General features: G+C 44.5%; 1 protein-coding gene across 1 annotated transcript in view; it reads right to left on the reverse strand.

Annotated features, from left to right (window-relative positions):
- Positions 1-5,607: 5,607 nt before the first annotated feature.
- The window catches only part of LOC134359218 (C-type mannose receptor 2-like), a 54,977-nt gene continuing 36,510 nt past the window's right edge, over positions 5,608-24,074 (reverse strand). The window contains exons 5-8 of the mRNA XM_063072174.1: positions 11,600-11,745; positions 11,071-11,211; positions 9,751-9,862; positions 5,608-5,876 (exon numbers count right to left, since the gene is read on the reverse strand). Of these exons, the coding sequence (XP_062928244.1) occupies positions 5,800-5,876; positions 9,751-9,862; positions 11,071-11,211; positions 11,600-11,745 (476 nt within the window). The 3' untranslated portion in view covers positions 5,608-5,799. The remainder of the gene's footprint in view (positions 5,877-9,750; positions 9,863-11,070; positions 11,212-11,599; positions 11,746-24,074) is intronic.

A 24,074-nucleotide genomic window follows, 5' to 3' on the forward strand; every position in this document is an offset into this window, starting at 1 on the left:
CTGTCTCTCCTGGGAAATCACTACACTTGTTTTATTTTTAAAGAACTCTTCATGTAGCAAATGCCCGATTACGTTCGTATAGCGTTTCCCTGATGCACCCGTGAAGGGCTGTTGGGAGCTTGCTAACATGGCTGGTAGCCTCCACTCAGCCCGGCAGTGGTGCATCATTCCTCCTCCTTTCTCAACCTCAGTAAGCCCGTCAGCAATGCCCCCAGCATTGGCCATGGCTGTGAAACGCCTGGCCTGTGCGCTTATCACGCTCGCTTTGGTAGGAATGCTGGGAAGTGCCGACCGCCTTGCAGCTTTGACAGTGCCAGTGCATCGGGACATCAGAGATCTGTGAACACCATGTGTTTCAGCCCCCAGGGTAGTCTACTGTTCATTACAGACACCAGGCATCCCACCCTGCAAAAACTCATTTCAGGTAGGTAGCACCATCAATTTGCGGGAGACTTCCGGGAGAGGTGGGATGACTGCAATAGAGTAGCTCCTTAGCAGCTGGTCAGCTAGTTTAAATAACGTTAGCTATGCTAATGAACGAATGACACCTGTTAATCTCACCTCAACAGGTCTTTTACAGTCTTAACCCACCATGGGCAATAGAAAAGTCACTGTTGTAAACAGCACAGTGAGCAACACTGTCATTATTTTTGACCCCTATTAGGCAGGGATACACTTTAGCGTAGTCTGGGGTGACGTACGTTTTATATATTATTTTGGAACACTCTTCCATGACGCTGTCTTGCTCGCTCTCTCTCTTGTGGTCGCTCTTGCGCTCACTCTCTGGCGCGCTCGCTCTCTCAAAGAAAAAGGTGTCCAGGACATTGTATATAATTTGCGGGCATCAGGGATCCACTATTAATATGCGGGAGACTCCCGGAACCTCCGGGAGAGGTGGGATGTCTGAGACACCCTTTCAGGCTGATGTTTCCTGTTTGACACTGGTGCTCAAGTGAGTGTACTGCCAGCAATGCCTATTGATGAGAAGGCAAAGAGTGATGAAAGCATGCTGGCGGCCGCCAACAGCAACAGGATCCAGACTTATGGGACACGACGGGTGATGCTCTGCTTCAGTGGGTGATGTTAGGTATGGGACTTCTTCCCGACTAAAGTGGCTAGATCTCTACTCCAGGTTTCCTGTGTGCCCAAGGAATGTTAGTCAATCTTAAGAACTGTGGATGTCGAGGACCTTGGGTAGTTACTCTGTTCCCCCAGTAAGTTCCCAACAACAACTCTGTCAAATGCATGCACCACCTGTGAGTTTACTCGACTGCTGGGCGAATTCTCAGACCTCACCAAGCCCACATTCTCCACCACAGTCGTAAAACATGGGGGCAAGCACCATATTCCCACAACTGACCCATGTACACAGACTAGACCCGAAACAGCTAACAACTGCGGAGACTGAGTTTGCCAATGTGGAAAGACTCGGAATTGTATGCTGCTTGAATAACCTCTGGGATTCACCCCTCCATATGGTCCCTAACTCCGATGGTGGTTGCCTCCCATGTGGTGATTACTGTTGCCTCTACCCCTACTTGTTACCCAGTCCCATATATCCAAGGCTTTTCAGCATGTTTAGCCAGAAAGTTAATTTTTCCAAAGTCAGGGGCTACCATCAGTGCCTGTGTGTTTGGAGGACATTCTCAACACTGCTGTGGTAACCCCGTTTGGCCTTTTTGTGTTTCTGTGCATGCCATTTGGCCTGAAAAATGCAGCACAGACTTTCCAACAGCTGATGGATTCTGTATGAAAAGACTTAGATTTTCTTTTTGTTCAACTGGATGACATACTTGTTGCCAGTGAATCCAAATCTGAACACGTATCTCATCTCCGCACACTTTTCCAGTGCCTAAGCCAACATGGATTGATTAATAACTCTGCTAAGTACCAGTTTGGGTTGTCAACCATTGGCAGACCACAGTACGTGTGCTTGCAACACTGTGTGTCCGACAGAGTGATCAGCAGCACTGGGGCTCCACAGGGGACTGGCTTGTCTCCCTTTCTCTTCACCATTTACACCTCGGACTTCAACTACTGCACAGAGTCTTGTCATCTTCAGAAGTTTTCGGATGACTCTGCCATAGTTGGATACATCAGCAAGGGAGATGAGGCTGAGTACAGGGCTACGGTAGGAAACTTTGTCACATGGTGCGAGCAGAATTATCTGCAGCTTAATGTGAAAAAGACTAAGGAGCTGGTGGTAGATCTGAGGAGAGCTAGGGTACCGGTGACCCCTGTTTCCATCCAGGGGGTCAATGTGGACATGGTGGAGGATTACAAATACCTGGGAATACAAATTGACAATAAACTGGACTGGTCAAAGAACACTGAGGCTGTCTACAAGAAGGGTCAGAGCTGTCTCTATTTCCTGAGGAGACTGAGGTCCTTTAACATCTGCTGGACAATGCTGAGGATGTTCTACGAGTCTGTGGTGGCCAGTGCTATCGTGTTTGCTGTTGTGTGCTGGGGCAGCAGGCTGAGGGTAGCAGACACCAACAGAATCAATAAACTCATCCGTAAGGCCAGTGATGTTGTGGGGATGGAACTGGACTCTCTCACGGTGGTGTCTGAAAAGAGGATGCTGTCTAAGTTGCATGCCATCTTGGTCAATGTCTCCCATCCACTACATAATGTACTGAGTGGGCACAGGAGTACATTCAGCCAGAGACTCATTCCACCGAGATGCAGCACAGAGCAACATAGGAAGTCATTCCTGCCTGTGGCCATCAAACTTTACAACTCCTCCCTTGGAGGGTCAGACACCCTGAGCCAATAGGCTGGTCCTGGACTTATTTCATAATTTACTGGTATAATTTACATATTACTATTTATTTATGGTTCTATTACTATTTATTATTTATGGTGCAACTGTAACGAAAACCAATTTCCCCCGGGATCAATAAAGTATGATTATGACTATTTATGAAGAAGAAATTGTGGGCTATGGATAGATTGAGTGACTAGGCTAAGACCTGGCCAATAGAGTTTTCTGTGGGCAAGTATGAGTTATGCATTCTGGTAAGAGGAATTAGAAGTGGATTATTGTCTAAATGGAGTGAGATTGCAAATGAGTAATGTTCAGAGGGATCGAGCTGTTTAGTGCATGAACCACAAAAAAGTTAATTGGAAGGTCCAATAAGTAGTTATGATGGCAAATGACATTTTGGTCTTTATTGTAAAGAAGCTGGAATTTTAAAATAGGTTTTGTTGCAGTTGCAACAGGGTGTTGGTGAGGTCACACCTGGAATACTACACACAGGGCACCTGAAAAATTTACAAAAGAGGACAGTCCTCTTAACGTATTCTCCCTAACGCAAATCAAAAATCTCCCTATTAGGGCAGAGATGATCCAAAGGGAAACCAGAAAAGACTCAGGTCTACATGGCCACACAAAATGGATGGAATGTGCAGCAGAAATTCCAGTCATCCCATTTTTACTGGCCCCGGGATGAATTTGCCTTATGAGAATTGTTGTACCACCCAAGCTGAGAGCTAAGGTGTTGAAGGAGCTGTATACCGGTCATCTCGGCACGGTCAAAATGAAAGCATTAGCTTGAAGCTTTGTCTGGTGGCCTGGTAAAGGTAAGTATGTCGAGCAGGACCTGATAGGTTAAGCATGGTGGGAATAGTGTTCTGAGTTCCATTTATTTCAGTGCAAAGAGTATTGTAGCTAAGGTGGATGAGCTTAGAGTATGAATCAATATCTGGAGTTACTACATTGTAATAGGTTGCAAGTGATAGAGGGGACATATGAAAGGAAAGGGTGGCTCTTTATCAACTCCAGCTTGGCATTCAATACCTTCATCCCCTCATAACTAATCAATAACCTTCAGAATCTTAGCCTCAGTATCTCCTTGTGGGTTAGGATCCTCACTTGCAGTTTGAATTTGCAACATCTGCACAATCTCCATCGGCACAGGTGCTCCACAGGGCTGTGTGCTTAGCCCCCTGCTCTACTTGCTTTCCACTTACGATTGTGTGGCTAAGCACAGCTCCAGTGCCATATTCAAGTTTGCTGTCGTAGGCTGAATCAAAGGTGGTGACGAATCAGTGTGTAGGAGGGAGACTGACAAACTGGCTGAGTGCTGCCAGAACACCAACTGCTGATTATTGACTTCAGGAGGAGGAAACCTGAGGTCCCAGGGCCAGTCCTCTTTGGAGGATTAGAGCTGGAGAGGGTCAGCAACATTAAATTCCTTGGTGTTATCATTTCAGAGGATCTGTCCTGGGCTCAGCATGTGGTTGTAATTACAAAGAAAGCACAGCTGCACCTCTACTACCTTAGGAGCTTGTGAAGATTCGGCATGACATGTAAAACCTTGATAAAACTTCGATAGATGTGTCGTGGAAATTATTATGGCTGACTTGTCAAATATGTTCCAGAAAGTTTCCTTAATCAATAAACAGAGGTCCCAACTTGAGAGAGTACGATACTGAAACTTCCATTAGGGAATGAGACAAGGCAGGTGACAGAAATGCGTGTAGGGGAGCACTTTGAATCTAGTTATCAATATAATTATGGAGAAGGATAGGACTGAGATTCTAAAGTGAAGAAAGGTTAATTTTGATGGTATCAGAAAGGATCTGGCAAGTGTGGATTGGAACAGGCTGTTTTCTGGTAAAAGTGTGCTGTATTTTTAAATTAAAAAGAAATGTTCAGTGTAGATATTGTGGGTCAGAGGACCTATTCCTGTGCTGTATTGTTCTGAGTTGCATGTTCTATGTGAATACTTTCTGCCACACCTTAGTCCATTGGCCCTGTTGCTAAAGGTCCTACTGTAATCTTAGTAACACACATCAAAGTTGCTGGTGAATGCAGCAGGCCAGGCAGCATCTCTAGGAAGAGGTATGGTCGACGTTTCGGGTCGAGACCCTTCGTCAGGACTAACTGAAGGAAGAGCTAGTAAGAGATTTGAAAGTCTGATGCAATAAAGAGATCCAGAGCAGGCAGAAGACCAGAGCGGGGTGTCCATGAAGAGGAGGAGGGTGGAAGATGGGAGAAGGGGTCATCGGTGGGGGTGGAAGAGCCCTTGCCGAAGAAGTAGGCTCGGAGACGGAGACGGCAGAAGAAGAGTTCCGCATCATGGCGAACGCGGAACTCTCTGAGGTGTGGGCAAAGGGGGACAAAGGTGAGGCCCTTACTGAGGACAGAGCGTTCTGCCTCAGGCAGTTGAAGGTCGGAGGGGATGGTAAAGACCCAGCACGGATGAGAGCTGGGATCAGAGGGGGGAGGGGGGAGGCTGGGGGTGTCAGTGGAGAGGGGAGGGTTGGGGTGAGAGGAACTTACTAGCTCTTCCTTCAGTTAGTCCTGACGAAGGGTCTCGGCCCAAAACGTTGACCGTACCTCTTCCTAGAGATGCTGTCTGGCCTGCTGCGTTCACCAGCAACTTTGATGTGTGTTGCTTGAATTTCCAGCATCTGCAGAATTCCTCGTGTTTACGTAATCTTAGTAAACCTTCTTCAGTGTCCACTGTTCCACTGAGTTTAGTGTTACCTACAATCCTACTAAGATACCTGAAATAATGGACCCAGCCAGTTTTGTATTTAATTGGCTTTCTCTTCCTGAAACCCATGTGATATAACCTATGGTCAATTTCAGTCAAAACTACAATGGGACAGGAAAACTGCTGGAAACTGGACTCACACAGCAACAAACACACAACTCAGGATTTAGTTCTCTTTATTTTTAACTGAGAAACTAAGTGAGTACAGTCATCACAGACAGTGAGAGTGGTTACAAAGAAATCACAACACTGAACCCACCGCTGGAAAGAATGAGTGGATGGCTCTGTAGTATTAATTGGAGTACAGTAAGTATGAGCAAACAAAACCAATTTTCTTGTTACAGGGCGCATCGTTCCAAGTTCCATCACCTAAAAGTAAGGAAATCCACCTTTTAGCTATTAGTCCACTAGCAAAATGTTTCAAATTCTAGAAACCTGAAATAAATGCTGGAAATACTGTTTGGGGAGAGAAATGGGCAGGTCATTAATGGAAACATTATCTCTATTTCTTTCTTTATAGTTGCTGCCTACCTGTTTCCAGCAATTTCTGTTTAATCTAAATGTTTCCTCTTTCTCAGTCAATGTTGGTGAGCCGTGATCCACGAGCTTATCTTGTAAATAAAGGGAGTCACTTCCTGTTGTGGTCCATGTGCAGTCAGAGTGTGTGTTGCTGAAATCTGACATCTCACAGTGTTCACTGGGGGTTTGGACTGTTCCAGACTGAAGTGACTGGTCTCATCCTGGGCTGGAACTCTTTGTGAGGGCTGGACAACACGTCTGTCTCATCAGAGATAAGCTGAGATCACACCCCCCCCCCCCAATTTCATGGCCCTCACACAATAGGAGCACTGTCTGTAATCTCTGGAACTGGAACTTTTGCACCAGCCCTTCACGGATAAAGCCCTCCCCACCATTGTGCACATCTACACAAAGCACTGTCGCAGGAAAGCAGCATCCATCATCAAGGACTCCCACCACCGAGGCCATGCTCACTTCTCACTGCTGTCATCAAGGAGCATCAGGACCTAGACAATCAGGTTCAGGAACAGTTATTACCCCTCAACCATCAGGTCTTGAACCAGAGGGGATAACTTGCCCCAACACTGAATTGTTCGCACAATGGACTCATTTTCAAGGACTCTTTATCTCATGTTCTCATTATTTATTAATCATTTATTTACTATTATTATTTTCATTTTTTTTGTATTTGCATAGTTTGTTGTCTTTTGGAATCTAGCTGAATGCCAAGTTGGTGCAGTCTTTCATTGATTCTATTACTTTCCTTAGATTTACTGAGTATGCCCACAAGAAAGCAAACCTCAAGGTTATATATGGTGACATAAGACCATAAAACAAAGGAGCAGAAGTCGGCCATTTGGCCCATCGAGTCTGCTCCGCCATTTTATGATGAGCTGATCCATTCTCCCATTTAGTCCCACTCCCCTGCCTTGTCACCATAACCTTTGATGCCCTGGCTACTCAGATACCTATCAATCTCTGCCTTACTCCCATTGACTTGGCCTCCACAGCCGCCCGTGGCAACAAATTCTATAGATTCACCACCCTCTGGCTAAAAAAATTTCTTTGCATTTCTGTTCTGAATGGGTGCCCTTCAATCCTTAAGTCATGCCCTCTCGTACTAGACTCCCCCATCATGGGAAACAACTTTGTCACATCCACTCTGTCCATGCCTTTCAACATTCGAAATGTTTCTATGAGGTCTCCCCTCATTCTTCTAAACTCCAAGGAATACAGTCCAAGAGTGGACAAACGTTCCTCATATGTTAACCCTCTCATTCCCGGAATCATTCTAGTGAATCTTCTCTTCTCTGTACCCTTTTCATATATGTATATATATGTACTTTGATAATAAATTTAATTTGAACTTTTGAATTTAATTCCTAAACCTGTGAATTTTACACCAGTCCAATATCTATAGCGTTACATTGTATGTTTGTGGAATTAGGGGGTTGCCCTGCATGTGAAATCGAGCACTCAGCCCACGGCATCTGTGCTTCTGTTGCTGCTCCACAGGAGCTGCCCCCGCATCATCCAAACCTGTCAATACATCCACTTGTTCCTCTCTTCAACTGCCCCTCCTTTAAATGTATCTGTGCTCTCTGACTCACTCATTTGTGGTCTTGTCCCAAGTCAAGGATATTTCCATCTGTCCTCTCTTTGATTTATTTGTGACTGTTTTACTGTCTGGTAAGGAAGGGCTACTGCACCGGACCGAAAGAAGTTGCAGAAGGCTGTAAATCTAGTCAGCTCCTTCTTGGGCACTAGCCTGCAGGGTACTCAGGACATCTTCAGGGAGTGGTGTCTCAGAAAGGCAGCGTCCATTATTAAAGACCCCCAGCACCCAGGGCATGCCCTTTTCTCACTGTTACCATCAGGTAGGAGATACAGAAGCCTGAAGGCACACACTCAGCGATTCAGGAACAGCTTCTTCCCCTCTGCCATCTGATTCCTAAATGGACATTGAAGATTTTGACACTACCCCACTTTTTTTGATATACAGCATTTCTGTTTTTGCATATTTTTAAATAATCTATTCAATATATGTAATTTACTTATTATGTTTTATTTTATTTATTATTATTATTATTATTATTTTCTCTCTCTGCTAGATTATGTATTGCATTGAACTGCTGCTACTAAGTTAACAAATTTCACGTCACATGCCGGTGATAATAAACCTGATTCCGATTCTGATTTATCACCAGTAAAACCTGGTTTCACATACAAGAGGTAATATCCTCTTCACATCCACCCAATCAATCCTTCATAGTGTGACGAAAGTACACATAGACTAAGATGTTAACTGTCCTGTGCTGGCACCAGTGGGATCAGCAATTGGTCTGCCACCTGCCTTCAGGAGAAAGAGAGATAAGGAAAACAATGGAGTAGCATTTGGAGATGTTAATGAAGAGACGGGAGAGCTGTCAAGACCGGCTCCCCTTTGAACCCTGAACTGTTTGAAGTGATGGACAGGCGCTACCCCAGCAGGGGGATAAAAAGGGACAGGTTCGCTAAGGCAAGACACACACGACACCCCGAGGTACCGAGACCCTGGAAGCGGTGCGTCTCCCACAAGTCGGTGGGAGTCTTTGGAGGGCTGGTCGTGGGACCAAGCCAGAGACGCACAGGGTGGAAAGATACGATCGGCGGGAACCTGGTGTGTGTCCGCCCTTGCCTGGGTGCCGGGTTCACCGCTGAGGAAAGATCGTATCTGGAAATGGAGGGGTCACAGTCGGTGACCTCAGAAGACATCACAAAGGGCTCGCCCGAAAGCTGACTGCGAAGAATATCGAAGGTCTGTGTGGAAGCCGTTTGAATATTCATTCGTTTATGCTCTCTCTCTCCTTCCCCCCACTGTCCATCGCCACGGCAGTGATTACTGTGAACTGAACTGAACTCAATTGAACTGAACTTTGCGTCACTTTGAAACTGGTCATTTACCCCTAGACGACGATAGAGTTTGATTGATCCTGTTATCCTAATTCTGTGTACATGTGTGTTTATCATTGCTGGACTGTTGCATTTATTATCCTTTTGATTAGAGTACTGTGTTGCTTGTTTGTTTAATAAAACTTTCTTAGTTCCAGTAATCCAGACTCCAACTGAGTGATCCATTTCTGCTGGTATGGCAACCCATTTACGGGGTACGTAACAATAGTGATAATGGCTATTGGCGGCTCACCTCTCAATCTTCTCTCTTGTGGAGAACAAGCCTCACCTCAGCCTGTTGGATTTTCCTTGCCTCCGTGTTTTGTGATCAGTTCACTGCCTCAATACCTCTCAGTCCTTTATGTCACAGTGAAATGGAACAGTTCACAGTACAGTGGGCATGGACTATCCAAGGTTATACAGAGGCTGAGGAAATGTTTCTGTCTATCAATAATTCATTTTTATGGCTGGGTTCAGTTCTTTCGTTATGTACCTTCCGCTAATTGCAGGGTCACACCCCTTGTACACTCCCCCCACATGGTGACACTCGGCGTCTGTTCCCCTGACCCCTGCATTACATCTCATATGTCCTGCTCTAGCTTCCCATGCAGGGGTCAGGGGAACAGAGGACCGAGGGAGCGAATCAAGCCCGAGACCTGTGCTGAGTCCTATTCTACTCAGCACAGGACTCAGTGGGGCTGGTCCACTCCCTCGGTCCTTGAGATAGCACCTTGTTCAATACTGTGTTGAAGATCAGCTTAGAAAAAAGTCCTCCTGTCACTTTAACACTTACGGAAATGATTAACATTCACGCAGTCCTCCTGGTGGCCGTAATCATTAGGTTCACCCTTGCCCCAGTTTCGATAAGCGTAGTCAGTTCCATCAATCCACATGTAAGTCCCTTCCTGTGGGGATTAAATCAGTGAATATTTCCGTGGGAATGCTGAGTCACTGAGCCGGAGAGAGACGGATTGGGCACTGAACAGCCAGCACAAACAGGGCAGTGAATGAGATTTTAAATGACGGACTGTCAGGGTGGGGGAAATCTCATGGAAGTAACAGAATCCTTGGAACAAAAGAAACCGGATCTGAGAATAAAAGTCAGGCAGCAAAATGAAGAGAAAATCAGACAATACGGGATCAGATAGTCAATGGATACAAATACAAAATCTGATCTATCAAAGAAAGCCAGTGAAGCAATGCAGAAAGGAACTGTGTGTGCGGTGGCTAAGTGAGTCACTGGAATCCTCCTTCAAACTATGCAGTGTCGATAGGGTCAAAGTACTGTAGAAAAATGTGGTGCAGTCAGAATGCAGGGACTGTGAATACAGGAGAGTCACCGATCAATCCAGCAGGCTCTTCGCGAGGAACCCTTTTCTCCAGACTGTCTAGGTTGTGACTCACAAGGGTGAGGGATCGATGAGACAGATCAGAATCTCACATTTAAGGGAAAGATGGAGAGGTTCATGATGGAGAAAGGAAAGACACACTGATCATGTCAGATGTAGGAGGGAGAGAGGAGGCTCATGTGGAGGTAAACAGGGACATAAACATGTGGGATTTATTTGTTCACAGGACGTGGTGACACTGGTCAGAGCAACATTTATTGTTCTTCCCTGATCATCCTCTGACCATTTCAGAGGGCAGGGACGAGTCAACACATTAATGGATCTCTGGAGTCACAGTGAGGCCAGACTGGGGAAGGATGGCAGATTCCTCATCCTGAAGAACAACAATGAGCTGGATGAGTTTTTGACAACAGTCTGGTGGTTCCATTGTCACCATTTCTGACGGTAATGGTTTACTCCAGATTTATTGTATTTTATTTACTTGGATCCAAATTCCCCGGCTGCTGGGATGGGATTCAAATTTATGTCCCTGGATCATTAGGATACACCCAGTAGCTTCTTAACCCCTACGCTGCCACACCCCTGTTACTCTGCAGGACGTCAGGTGTAATTCTGTCTGTGAACAATGATGCGACTCCAGAGATCCATCAATGTGTGGATGTAATCTGCCCTCTGAAATGGTCAGAGGAGATCAAGGAAGAACAAGAGCTTGTCCAGCCAGGTTTGTAACATCCTACATTGTAACATGTCATCGTTAACTTTACCTTGCATATGTCATTCAGTCCAATCCAAGCCTCTGGTTTGTTGCTGTTCACAGTGTCAATCACCCTAGAAATGAATCTGTTGTGGGAGCTTGAGATCACGGATGCCAGATGTGCGTAATGTGGGAGGTGATTGCAAAACTCCTTTAAACAAAATAAACAATTTATCTGCTGCTGAGAATCAGTGTTGCGCATTCTCCTACAAGTCTTTCAGAAAATTTTCAAACTGATGTTGGAAATTCAACAACTTTGTTCACATCAAACAAAATTCTTGTTCTTCAGACTCTTTGGTGTTAAAATCCACACAAAGTTAACTTCTGGATGTAGAGTTTCCCTTAAAATCTCTAATATTTCATGCATTAAACTGACTGACAGAAATCAGAGCCCATGGCTGCAGTGAAACACACCCTGGAACACAGGACCCATCATGAACAATTCAACTAGAGGCTGTGCTGAGAGTTCATGGGAATGAACCAGCAGAGATCAATATTCCACAGGACTCCCAGAGCAATCACTGATTTCAGGGACTTACCTCAGCATCCTGCCATGCCCTGCTGTTACAGAAATACCGGTAACAGGATTTTAAAGTAGGAAAATAAAACCAGTTTTTATCACAGGGATTATCGGGTTTCCCAGGGTCTTGTTGAGTCTCCTCCACTTCCGAGGAATTGTTCATCCCTTTCAGTTAAAGAGAATTAGAATTAAAACCAACTACAATATCCAAAGTATGAGTTCCAAATAATGGCAGATTTTGCTATTTCATGGCACTGGACCAGGTCAGGGCTTGAGAAGATGAAGGATCATTGACTGTGGCTTCTCCAGTGTTTTATACAGGCCTTATGTGATATCCCGTAATCCTGGTTTTGTAAAAGAGGAACGGGAAAGGCTGATCTGCCTGACACTGGGAGTGTCCCATGTCCCACAGTCCCAACACAGTGTCTGTACATTCATTCCTCACAGCAGTATATTTATAAAGATCCTGGAATCAATGGACCTTACCTGCCACATCACTGACAAGCAGTGCGGTCACCACCATAACCAACACTAGCACCATGTTTCTTTTCTCGAATCTGAAACACAAGTAAACAAAACATCATTAGTGTCGAGTTTCCCAATGAACGTGGGGATGTCCTGTCGCCATTCCCACTTACTCTCTCTCCCACCTGTCTGTGTCGATTAGATTTCCAGTCCTGATGCACCCCTATATATAGGTGAAGGTCTTAGGTCTTAGAAGTCTCTGGAACCAGTGAAATCAAACCCCATTAGCTGGACCAAATTACTGCTGACCAATCAATGACTGACAGATCAAAATAAGATGAACAGGAAACCACAGAAATGTCTTGTGAGCTCCAAGTGTGACTGTAGAATGTTGCTCTGTAACTGAACACTGAGAAATGGAGGCTGCAGAAAGTATTTATGATCAGATGATGTGTTTGTGATATCGGAGATCACTGAGAACAATTCTCTAAGATCATGCCCCTCGGGGTAGTGTTCCTGTTGCCCATCAGAGAGCTCAGTAACTGGACAACACAGATCGATGTGCATTTATTACCTCTTCCCCTCAGCTGGGACACACACACTGAGGGAATTCGATTAATCACGTTGCCTCTGATCCGTTAGCCAATCATTTCCACATGTTGAGAAATGTGTGAAGGTCCCAGATTTCCACCATAGTGGTCTCCTGTGGCCTCTGTACTTGTTGCCACTGGAAACAGTTTCTCTTTGCTCCATTAAATTCATTTAGTGAACGACACAAACAATGCTGATGGGTTATCAAAGTCAAAGGTGTGTTTCGTGTCATATGCACAAAGAAATGTTTGCACAGTTACAATTAAAAAATTACTTGCAGTAGAATCGCAGGCACGTAGCATCATCTAAGCGGCATTTACAAGGAAAACACAAACATCAGAATGGAAAAGAAATGCGATCTACGTGACTTTGACTGTGGAATGATTGTTGATGCTAGATGGGATGGTTTGATTATCTCAGAAACCGCTGATCTCCTGGGATTTTCAGGGAAAACATCCCCCTCAAACCAATTCTCCTACCTTCCTGCCATAACCTTCGATGCTCTGACTTATCAAGAACCTGTCCACACTTAAATATACTGAATGATTTGGCCTCCATAGCCATCAGTGGCAATGAACTTCTCAGATTCACTACCCTCTGGCTAAAGAAATTCCTCCTCATCACTGTCCTAGATGGACACCTCTCTTTTCTGCATCTTTCTTGTTTTTCAAGAAGTGTCACTCTGGTCTCACCTCTGTAATTCAGCTCTTGGCTCCATGTTTGGACCAAGACCGTGAAGTGGATCAGAGCCAGACAATCTTGGTGAAACCCACCAGAAATGTGGGTGAGAATAATATTTAAATGGAGGCAACATGTGACTGCCCTGGTCCTCTCCTTCTAATCTATCACTTTGTTGATGATGGAGAGGAGTCTGATTGACTGGCAATTTGCCGGTTTGAATTTGTCTTGCTGTAATTTGCAATGAAAATAATACTCTTGTTGGGATTTAATGTTCACAGTCTAAGCCAGCGTTTGATGTCCCACTCCTAATTTTTATTGAGAAAGCTGTGGCAAGCAGCATTCCTGAGCTGCTGCAGTCCTTAATTCATGGATACACTGACAGTTTTAGGGAGGGACTTCGAGGATGTTGATTCAGTGATGTGACAGTGAAGGAAAGGCGATGTAGTTCCAGGTCAGGATGGTGTTTGGCTTTGAGGGCAGCTCCCAAGTATTAGTGTCCCCATGCTCTTGCTTCCCTTGACCTTCTAACAGGAACTGGTCATGGGTTTATGAGCTGTTATCTAGGGAGTAATCGTGAGTTGTTGCACAGCATCCTGCAGATGGAACAAACTGTGTGACTGTGGCAGAGTAAGTGACAGGTTGTGGATGGGGTGTCTATCACATACAGTACTGTGCGAAAGTCTTAGGCACATTTATATAGATAGGGTGCCTAAGACCTTTTGCACAGTACTGTAGTCACTTTGGGGACTGCACTGTCCTACTGCCACAAAAAAAAACAAATTTCATGACATGTGTGAGTGATGATAAACCTGATTCTGATATGGGTCTCTGTTGTGGACTTGAGAGTGGGAAGGGGGCAGGGAGAGGAGAACCATGGTTGGGAAAAGGGGAAGCGAGAGGGGAGGGAACGGGAATCACCAGGGAGACATTCTGCAATGATCAATAAACAAGCTGTTAGGAATCAAATTGCTTTGCTTGCTCTCTGAGGGCTGGGGCGGGGTGGTGTTGTCTGCACTAGTACCACCCCCCTCCTGCTGCACTCCATCCTCGCCATTCCCAACATCCTTTGTTCCCACCAGATTTACAAACTTTCTCTCCGCCCCTCATTGATAAATACAGTATTGTGCAAAGGTATTCGGCACTCTAGCTATCTGTAAGTGCCCAAGACTTTTGCACAGAACTGTAGGTTGCTATTTCCTGCATAGTGTCTTGCATATGGCATTCAACCAGACATCGGAATGTGTTCTCTCACACTCTTCAAGGGAACTTTTCAGATGGAAGGACCTTGAAGCATTGGAGAGGAATGGAAGTTTGCAGGCAGGCTGATTAGGAGGAAGGGTCAGGAAAGGCTCTTCATTGTAAAGGTGATGATGCAGGTTTGAAGGAGAGGGGAACTGGCCTGTGTTCACCTGTGGTTTTATCAGCACCTGAAGACCAAAGTATTCAGAATGGGGTCAAGAGGAAGGGATTAGCAAAGTCCTGGAGAGCTTGTACTGGGAAAAATACAACAAATGCGATACTCATTCAGATGGGAAATCCAACTGTTGCTGGAGATCTGAAATTAAATTGTTGGAAATACTACAGCTCACACAGCACTTGCAGTGGGAAACACAAGAGGGTATTGTCAGTACCTCCAGTTGAACTCTGTCTGTTTGTGTGTTTCCCCCTAGCTGTCGGTCTGTGGTTTTGTATTGCCATGTGCTCCTGTCCCCACTCCTGCTCTACTCCGGCCCCTTTATTACTGAGTACTCCGTCTCTCACCTGTTTCTCATTATTACCTGTATTGCTGCCACCTGTGTCTCATTGTGCTCCACCTATCATCTGCCTCTCTGTTTATTGTCAGTGTATTTCAGTGCTGTGTTTTCACCTGTTTGTTGTCAGATTGTGTCAGTGAATTTTCCTGAGCCTTTCTAGCATTTGTACCTATACTCTGTCTGAATATCGACTCTGCCTGTTTCCCAATTCTGGTTTTTGGATTTCTCTGGATGTTTTGATCTCTGCCTGAACCTTGATGCCGACTTTGTTTGCACCTTGGGATTTGTTAACTCAATTAATATCACTGTTTGCACAGTACTGGGTCTGCAATTAGATCCCTGCTGCAATATCTTGACAGGTCCATACATTGGAAATGGGAAATCTTTGAGATAAGACAAGTTTGACATTGGAGAGAAAGTGGGGTGGAGGGCTGGATAGAGTAAGTGAGGCACAAGATGATGGAGAGGGCTGAAAGGGTGTTATCAATATTGCTGAATGATCAACGGTACATCCGGAGGAGGGAATTTCCTACTTAAATCACCAACAGTTTATTAGAACTAAGAATAGTTCAGACCAGGAGCATGTGGAAAGGGTTTAAGTTGGTGAATGGTTGACTGGGCAGTAGCTGAGCAAGATTAGTAGAACTGAGGCTGATCTCAGATTGTTGAGGAATGATTTGCATAGCATTTTATTATGTAATTCACTTCCTTCTGTGGGTAGCTCCATTAGTCTTCCCCTGTATCACCCAGAGAGTGATAAATTTGATCTGGTGATGTGAGATTATTGATAAACTGGAAGTTACTGACAAAACATTGTAATAATGAGTCTATGCATTCTGAATATTGACAGTTATCTGAGGTGGAACATTCAAAATATTTTGGGTTCCCTGCTCAAGAAATTTCTTCTTTCTTAAATCCTAAAATGTTGACAGCCCCTTGTTGTAGACTCTCCAGACTGAGGAAACTGCCTCTCAATATCCTCTCCACAGTCCCCCAGAATTCTGTAACTCTGAACGAGATCACCTGTAGTTTTGTTTCCAATTTCCAGTAAATTTAGTTCTAGTTTTCTCAACCTCTTTTCAATGAGAAACATTCTTCATTCCAAGAATCCATCAGGTAAAGTGGTGCTGCACTGTCTCCAAGGATGGTATTTCCTGTCTTAGGTAAAGAGATTAAAACCACCCCCTGAACTCGCAACGAGGGATCATGAAATACTGTAGAATATCAAAGGGAATGCATTGGTTTTGTTCTCCAGAGTCCTGAAAATAATAATCTGCCTTGTGGCTTCACATGTGTTTCTTCCACAATCAAATTAACTTTCTATATTTGGTGAACCAACATACCTGGACCCCTCCATGCTCCAATATTTAGTAGTTTCTCTCCACAAAAAAATGTTGAGGGGGGCAGATGAATGTGGTATAGAACTGTTTTCAATCAGGGGACTGGAGCATATTCAGGGATTCATCTTTGGACGTGAATGAATATGTTACTGTCATCATCGACATCATCAAGATCTGTGTGGATAAGTATGGCCACGAAAGTAGTTCAGCTCTCCCCAAACCAGTCGCTTTGGTTTGTAGCACCCTGCAGAGGGCCCAGATCTGTGGTGTCCAGGACTGGCGATGCAAAGGGCTACTAGAAATCCAGGTACTGTATTAGTTCTGGAAGACTATCACAATCGCAAAAGCAAAGACACTTGACAGTTGTGGCAGGATTTGTTAAGATTATCTCCTGCAAAGCAGAATCAAATAGCATAAACTATTGATGAACTTTATGCCTTTATTCAAGCTTTGAGAGAGCAAATAATGAAATGCCTGCATGAGTCCCCACAACATCCAATGACTCTGTGATCACAGACTTGGAGCCTGACGACAGAGCTTCATTCAGGAGGTGAACGCTTGCAAGATATCAGGATGGCTTTTTAGAACAGCTTGATGTCGAGCCCACTAGGGGATTGGCTGGGCTGGATTGGGTATTGTGCAATGATCCAAAGGTGATAAGAGAGCTTAACGTTAAGGAACCCTTAGGGAACAGTGATCACAACATGATCAAGTTCCCACTGAAATTTGAGAGGAAAAAATAAAATCCAATATGTCGGTATTTCAGTGGAATAAAGGAAATTACAATGGCATGAGAGGAAAACTGGCCGAAGTTGAATGGAAAGGGACATCTGCAGGAAGGACAGCAAAGCAGCAATGGCTGGAGTTTCTGCAAGAAATGAGAAAAGTGCAAGAGAGATATATTCCAAATAAGAAGAAATTTTCAAAGGGAAGAAGGACACTCCCGTGGCTGACAAGTGAAGTCAGAGCCAAAGTAAAAGCAAAAGAGAGGGCATACAAGGAAGCCAGAGCTAGTGGGAAGAAAGAGGATCGGGGAGATTTTAAAAACTTGCAGAAGGAAACTAAGAAAGTCATTCGGAAGGCGAAGATGAATTATGAGAGGAAGCTGGTGACTAATATCAAAGAAGATACTAAAAGCTTTTTTAAAGTACAGTATATAAAGGGTAAGAGAGAGTCGAGGGTAGATTTTGGACCAATACAAAATAACACTGGAGATATTGTAATGAGAGATGCAGAGATGGCGAAGGAACTGAATGCATATTTTGCATCGGTCTTCACAGTGGAAGACGTCTGCAGTACACCGGACATTCAAGAGTGTCAGGGAAGTGAAGTTTGTGGAGTGAAAATTACGACTGAGAAGGTGCTCGGGAAGCTTAATGGTCCGAGGGTGGATAAATCTCCTGGACCTGATGGAATGCACCATTGGGTTCTGAAGGAAGTAGCTGGAGAGATTCCGGAGGCATTAATGATGATCTTTCAAGAATCGATAGATTCTGACATTGTACTGGGTGTCTGGAAAATTGCAAATGCTACTCCGCTATTTAGGAAGGGTGGGAGGCAGCAAAAAGGAAACTATAGACCTGTTATCCTGACATCAGTGGTTGGGAAGTTGTTGGAATCAATTGTCAGGGATGAGATTACGGAGTACCTGAAGGCACATAAGATAGGCCGAAGCCAGCATGGTTTCCTGAAAGGAAAATCCTGCCTGACAAATCTACCGCAATTATTGAGAAAATTACAAGCAGGATAGACAAGGAAGATGCAGTAGACGTGATGTACTTGGATTTTCAGAAGGCCTTTGACAAGGTGCTGCACGTGAGACTGCTCAGCAAGATAAGAGCCCATGAAATTACAGGGGAGTTACTAGCCTGGGTGGAGCATTGGCTGGTTGGCAGAAAGCAGAGAGTGGGAGTAAAGGGATCCTATTCTGGCTGGCTGCTGGTTACCAGTGGAGTTCCACAGGGGTCGGTGTTGGGACTGCTGCTTTTAATGATATATGTCAATGATTCGGACTACAGCATTAAAGGATTTTTGGCTAAATTTACTGATGATACAAAGATAGGTGGAGGATCGGGTAGCGTTGAGGAAACAGAGTGCCTGCAGAGAGACTTAGATACTTTAGCGGAATGGGCAAGGAAGTGGTAAATGAAATACAATGTTGGATGCACAACATGCTGGAGGAACTCATTAGGTTGGGCAGCATCCGTGGAAATGAACAGTCAACATTTCGGTCCGAGACCCTTCGTCAGGACTGAAGAGGGAGGGAGCAGGGGCTCTCCCGAAACGTTGACTGATCATTTCCACGGATGCTGCCCAACCTGCTGAGTTCCTTCAGCATGTTGTGTGTGTTGCTTTGACTCCAGCATCTGCAGAGTATCTTGTGAAATACAATGTTATAAAGTGTATGGCCATGCACTTTGGTGGAAGAAATAAATGGGCAGACTATTATTTAGATGGGGAGAGAATTCAAAATGCAGAGGTGCAAAGGGACTTGGGAGACCTTGTGCAAGATACACTAAAAGTTAACCTCCAGGTTGAGTCGGTTGTGAAGAAGGCGAATGCAATATTGCATTCATTTCCAGAGGTATAGAATATAAGAGCAGGGATGTGATGTTGAGGCTCTATAAGGCACTCGTGAGACGACACTTGGAGTATTGTGTGCAGTTTTGGGCTCCTTATTTTAGAAAGGATATACTGATATTGGAGAGGGTTCAGAGAACATTCACGAGAATGATTCCAGGAATGAAAAGATTACTGTATGAGGGACGTCTGGCAGCTCTTGGGCTGTATTCCCTGGAGTGCAGAAGAATAAGGGGGGATCTCGAAGAAGCATTCTGAATGTTAAAAGGCCTGAACAGATTAGATATGGCAAAGTTATTTCCCATGATAAAGGGATTCCAGGACAAGAGGGCACGACTTCAGGATTGAAGGACGCCCTTTTAGAACTGAGATGTGAAGAAATTACTTTAGACAGAGGATGGTAATTCTGTGGAATTCGCTGCCACGAGGCCAAGTCATTGGGTGTATTTAAGGCAGAGATACATATGTTCTTGATTAGCCAGGTCATCACAGGGTATGGGGTGAAAGCAGGGGAGTGGGGAAGACTGGAAGAATTGGATCAGCCCATAATTTAATGGCGGAGTAGGCTCAATAGGCTGAATGGCCTACTTTTGCTCCTATATCTATGGTCTTATAGGCCTTGGCAATGCACCTGGGCAAATGCTAAAAATTGTGCTAGTGTGTTCAGGGACATCTTCAACCTGTTTCCTCTGCAGACTGAGGTTCCAGCTTTCCTAAAGTGTCATGAAGTGCCCAGGAAGAACCAGGTGACCTGCCTCATCATTTACCTTCCAGTAGCACTTGCATCCATTGTAATAAAGTCCTTCAAGAGGTGGGTTATGGCTCGAATCAACTCCTGCTTCAGTAAGTATCTGGACCAGCTTCAGTTCTCCTGAAGAGGTCTATAGCAGGACCCAGCACATAGACGCAACGTGAAGATGAAGATGTGTCAAATTATCTCTACTTTTTAAGGATTTTAATGAGATTTGGCATGTCATAAAAGATTCTGAAAAGCATCTACAGATGTATAATGGAAAGCATTCTGACTGATTGTATTTGAGCCTGTAGATGGAGACTCCAATGTACAGACATGCAAGAGGCTACAGAGAGTGGTGGACTTGGGCATTTCCATCATGGTTACCACCTTCCCCACCACTGAGGGCATTCTCAAGAGGAAATATCGCACGAAGGCCACATCCATCATTAAGCACCGCCCCCCAATCCCAGTGTAATCGTGGCCATACCCTCTTCTTGATGCTGTTCTCAGGCGGGAGGTACTGAAGTCTGAAGATCCACAATCCAAGGTTCAACAACAGCTTCTTTCCCACTGCCATCAGAGTCTTGAACACACCCGAAAAAATCCCTTTGCCTCAAGTTGTACGATTGTTGTTATGTTCACTTCTGTGTTGTAAGTTATTTATAACTTATGTTAATTTAAGTTAATGTAATTTATGTTTACCATATTTGTAGTCTACTGTTTGTTCATTTGCTATGTGCGATGTCGTGTGATGTGGGCAATCATGGTCTTTTAATGACCATGAATGTTCTTGGCAAATTACAGAAGTGGTTTGCCATTGCCTTCATCTGGGCAGCGCCTTTACAAGATGGGTGACCCCAGCCATTATCAATACTCTTTAGAGATTGTCTGCCTGGTGTCAGTGGTTGCAAAACCAGGACTTGTGATATGCACCAGCTGCTCATACGACCGTCCTCCACCTGCTCCTGTAGCCTCATGTGACCCTGATTGGGAGGCTAAGCTGGTACTACTCCTATCCAACAGCGATCTGCAGACTAGCAGAGGGAAGGAGCACCTCACCTCCTTTGGTAGAGACGTATCTCCAGCCCACCACTGTCTCCACCACCATACTGCACCACTGCTGTAAGGAGCTATTTTCATGACATTGTTATCCCAGGTATGTATCCCCATGGCAATAAACTCAAACTTGAATTTGAGTGGATATCCTGGTGGGAGCACCCAATAATCTCATATCAGTGATCTCAACAGGGCTTTCCTGAGTGAGATAGTGAGAGCTCAACATCGACATGTTCCTCTTAAAGAGAAGGACAAAGCTGTCAAGAGGAAGAAACCTGGGATGACAGGGAATGTTGAAGCTAGGCACTAGCAGCTAGAATCAATTGAATTAGTTGGAGGAGAAAAGGTGATGCAGGAGTGTCCTCAAGAAGGAAATCAGGAGACCATGGGGTAGATTTGGCAGAGAAGATTAAGGAGAATCCAAAGAGATATTAGAAATATACTAAGGGAAAAGGAGTAATTAAGGAGAGGGTCCCTCAGAGCCCAAAGTGGCCATCTTTATGTGGAGCCACTAGAAAGGGAAAGGTCCTCAATGAATATTTTTCCTCACTTTTCCTGTTAAGAAAGACATGGTGACAGACCAACTGGGTAGAATTAACGAAGAGGTCTTTGAGCTAGTCCCTATTGCAGTAGAGGAGGTGCTGGACATGGTAAGACGTACAAAGGCAAATGGATATACAGGTTTTAACTAGGTTTATCCAAGAACATTGTGTGAAGCTTGAAAAGAATATTTGAGAGCCCATTAAGATATTTGCATCATGTTAGCCGTGGATGAAGTGCCGACAGACTGGAGGATAGTAAATGGTGAGCTTTTATTTGAGAAGAACTTCAAAGAAAGCACCTGGAATCTATAAACCAGTGGGTCAAATATCTGTGGTAGGTAAGTGACTGGAGAGGTTTCTGAGGGATAAGTGAACAGATATCTGGACTGACAGAGGTTGATTCAGGGTAATCAGCATGACTTCGTGCATAAGAGATTACATTCAGTGACCAATTTATCAGGTACCTTCTGTAGCTAATAAAGTAGCCGCTGAGTGTATGCTTATGGTCTTCTGCTGTTGTTGTTCATCCATTTCAAAGTTCACTGTCTTGTGCATGCAGAGATGCTCTTTTGCACACCACTGTTGTAATAGTGGCTATATGAGTTATTGTCAACTTCCTGTCAGCTTGAACCTGTCTGGCCATTCTCCTCTGACTTCTCTCATCAACAAGCTGTTTTTACCCATAGAACTGACGTTCATCGGATATTTTGGTTTTTCACACCGTTCTCTGTAAATGGTAGAGACTGCTGTGTGTGAAAATCACAGGATATCTGCATTTTCTGAGATACTCAAACCAACAATCATTCCATGGTCAAAATCACTTGGATCACATTTTTTCCCCATTCTAATGCTTAGTCTGACCAACAAATTGTCTATGTCTGCATGCTTTTATGAATTGAGTTGCTCCACATGATTAGCAGGTAAGATATTTGCATTAATGTGCAACTGTGCCTCATAATTATCCCAGGGTAGGATGTACAGAGCAAATAGCCAGGCCCTAGGTGTGTTGTTAGTGAGGATAAGAGTTGGGACATTATCTTGCACAAATAGTTAGGATGGTGTTGGAGACTTCTCTGTGCAGTTTTGGTTACTCACTATGGGAACACTAATACTAAAACAGAAAGCGTGCAGGATGGAGTCACCTGGACTGAGTGGCTGGAGTTATGAGATAGATCTATTTTATTATTTATTTGTTTAGAGATACAGCTCAGTAACAGACCCTTCTGGCCTAAAGAGCCCAAGCTGCCTAATGACACCCATCTGACTGATTAACCCACTAACCCGTACGTCTTTGAGTTTGTGTGAGGAAACTGGAGCACCCGGAGGAAACCCATGGATTATGCAGAAAACATACAAACTCCTTACAGAGAATAGAGGTATGAATCTGAATCACTGGATCTGTAATAGCATTATGCTAATCACTACACTACTGTGTCATCCATTTTCCCTGGAGCAAAGGAAGCTGACAAGCTTACATGATGGAAATAGGTTGTTAAGAGAGACAGAGAGGGGTTGGCTAGCCAGTGTGTCCTTCCCTTGACTGAATTGTGTTAATCTAAAGGTTTAGGATGAGAGGGAGGATGTTTGAAGGGAATCTGAGTGGCTGGTATCTGTGATGAGCTGCCAGAGGAGGTTGTGGAAACAAGAACAGGAACAACACCAAAGAACAATTTGGTCCAATGCTTAAATGAGCAAGGCACAGAGACGTGCAAATTAATGCGGACAAGTGGATTTGTATGGATAGGCAGGATGGCCAGCAGAGGTGCAGTGGGCTAAGGGGCTCATTTCTATCCTGTACAATTCTTTGACTCTATTACTCTAATTCCACAATGCTCCTGATCTCCAAATGCTTTGGCATATCCAAGGTGGACCACTCACTGAGATATACCCAGCTTGTAAATGGCTCTTGCTGCCACAGTCTTGTGTCTGTTGCAGTTGATTTTCAGGTCAATAGTCACCCCCAAGCTGTAAATTGTAGGGGAACTAATGGTATCAATGTCATTGGCTGTTTTTCCAGAATGGACTGCTTCATTTTCTGAGGAGTTGTGAATGGAACTGAACACTGTGCAGTCACCAGGGAATGTCTCCACTTCTAGGCATCTGATGGAAGCAGTTGATGATGGTTGGATGTGGGACACTGACCTAAGGAACTCCTGCAGTGATGTCCTGGGTTGGGACATTGGACCCACAGACAGCTGACTTTGAGGAATGAATCCAACCATTGAAGATGATCCTTGATGACCTTGTCTTGGAGTCACCAGGTCTACTTGACACCCTATTCTGTCAAATGCTGCCTTCTTTTTCAAGCTCCATTATGGTGATCTCACCTCTGGATTCCAGCTCTTCATTTTCTGTTTGGACAAAGGTTGTGATGTGGTTTGAAGTGGAGTGATCTTGTGGAAACTGACTGACATTGTGTGGGTGAGAAATTATTGGAAGGGAAGAGACACGATTACACTATGGACCACTCCCTTCATGTTGCTGATGGCTGAGAACAGACAGGTAGGAGAGTAATTAGCTGGACTGGATGTCTCTTGCTTTTTCATGGATCCAGTTTATGAACCAATACCTCATTATGACTTTAGAGAGGAAGGGAAGCTTGGAGGCAAGTTGATTGGGAGAAAGGGTTAAGGATAGGTTCTTGATTGGAGAGTTGTGTTCCAGTTTTGAAGCAGAAGTAAACTATTCTCCTTGTCTTAAGCACATCACCTACCAGCTTAAAGACTGTAGCATTTATCATGGGGTCAAG

This window comes from Mobula hypostoma, chromosome 20, assembly GCF_963921235.1.
Source record: "Mobula hypostoma chromosome 20, sMobHyp1.1, whole genome shotgun sequence".
NCBI classification, from domain to species: Eukaryota; Metazoa; Chordata; class Chondrichthyes; order Myliobatiformes; family Myliobatidae; genus Mobula; species Mobula hypostoma.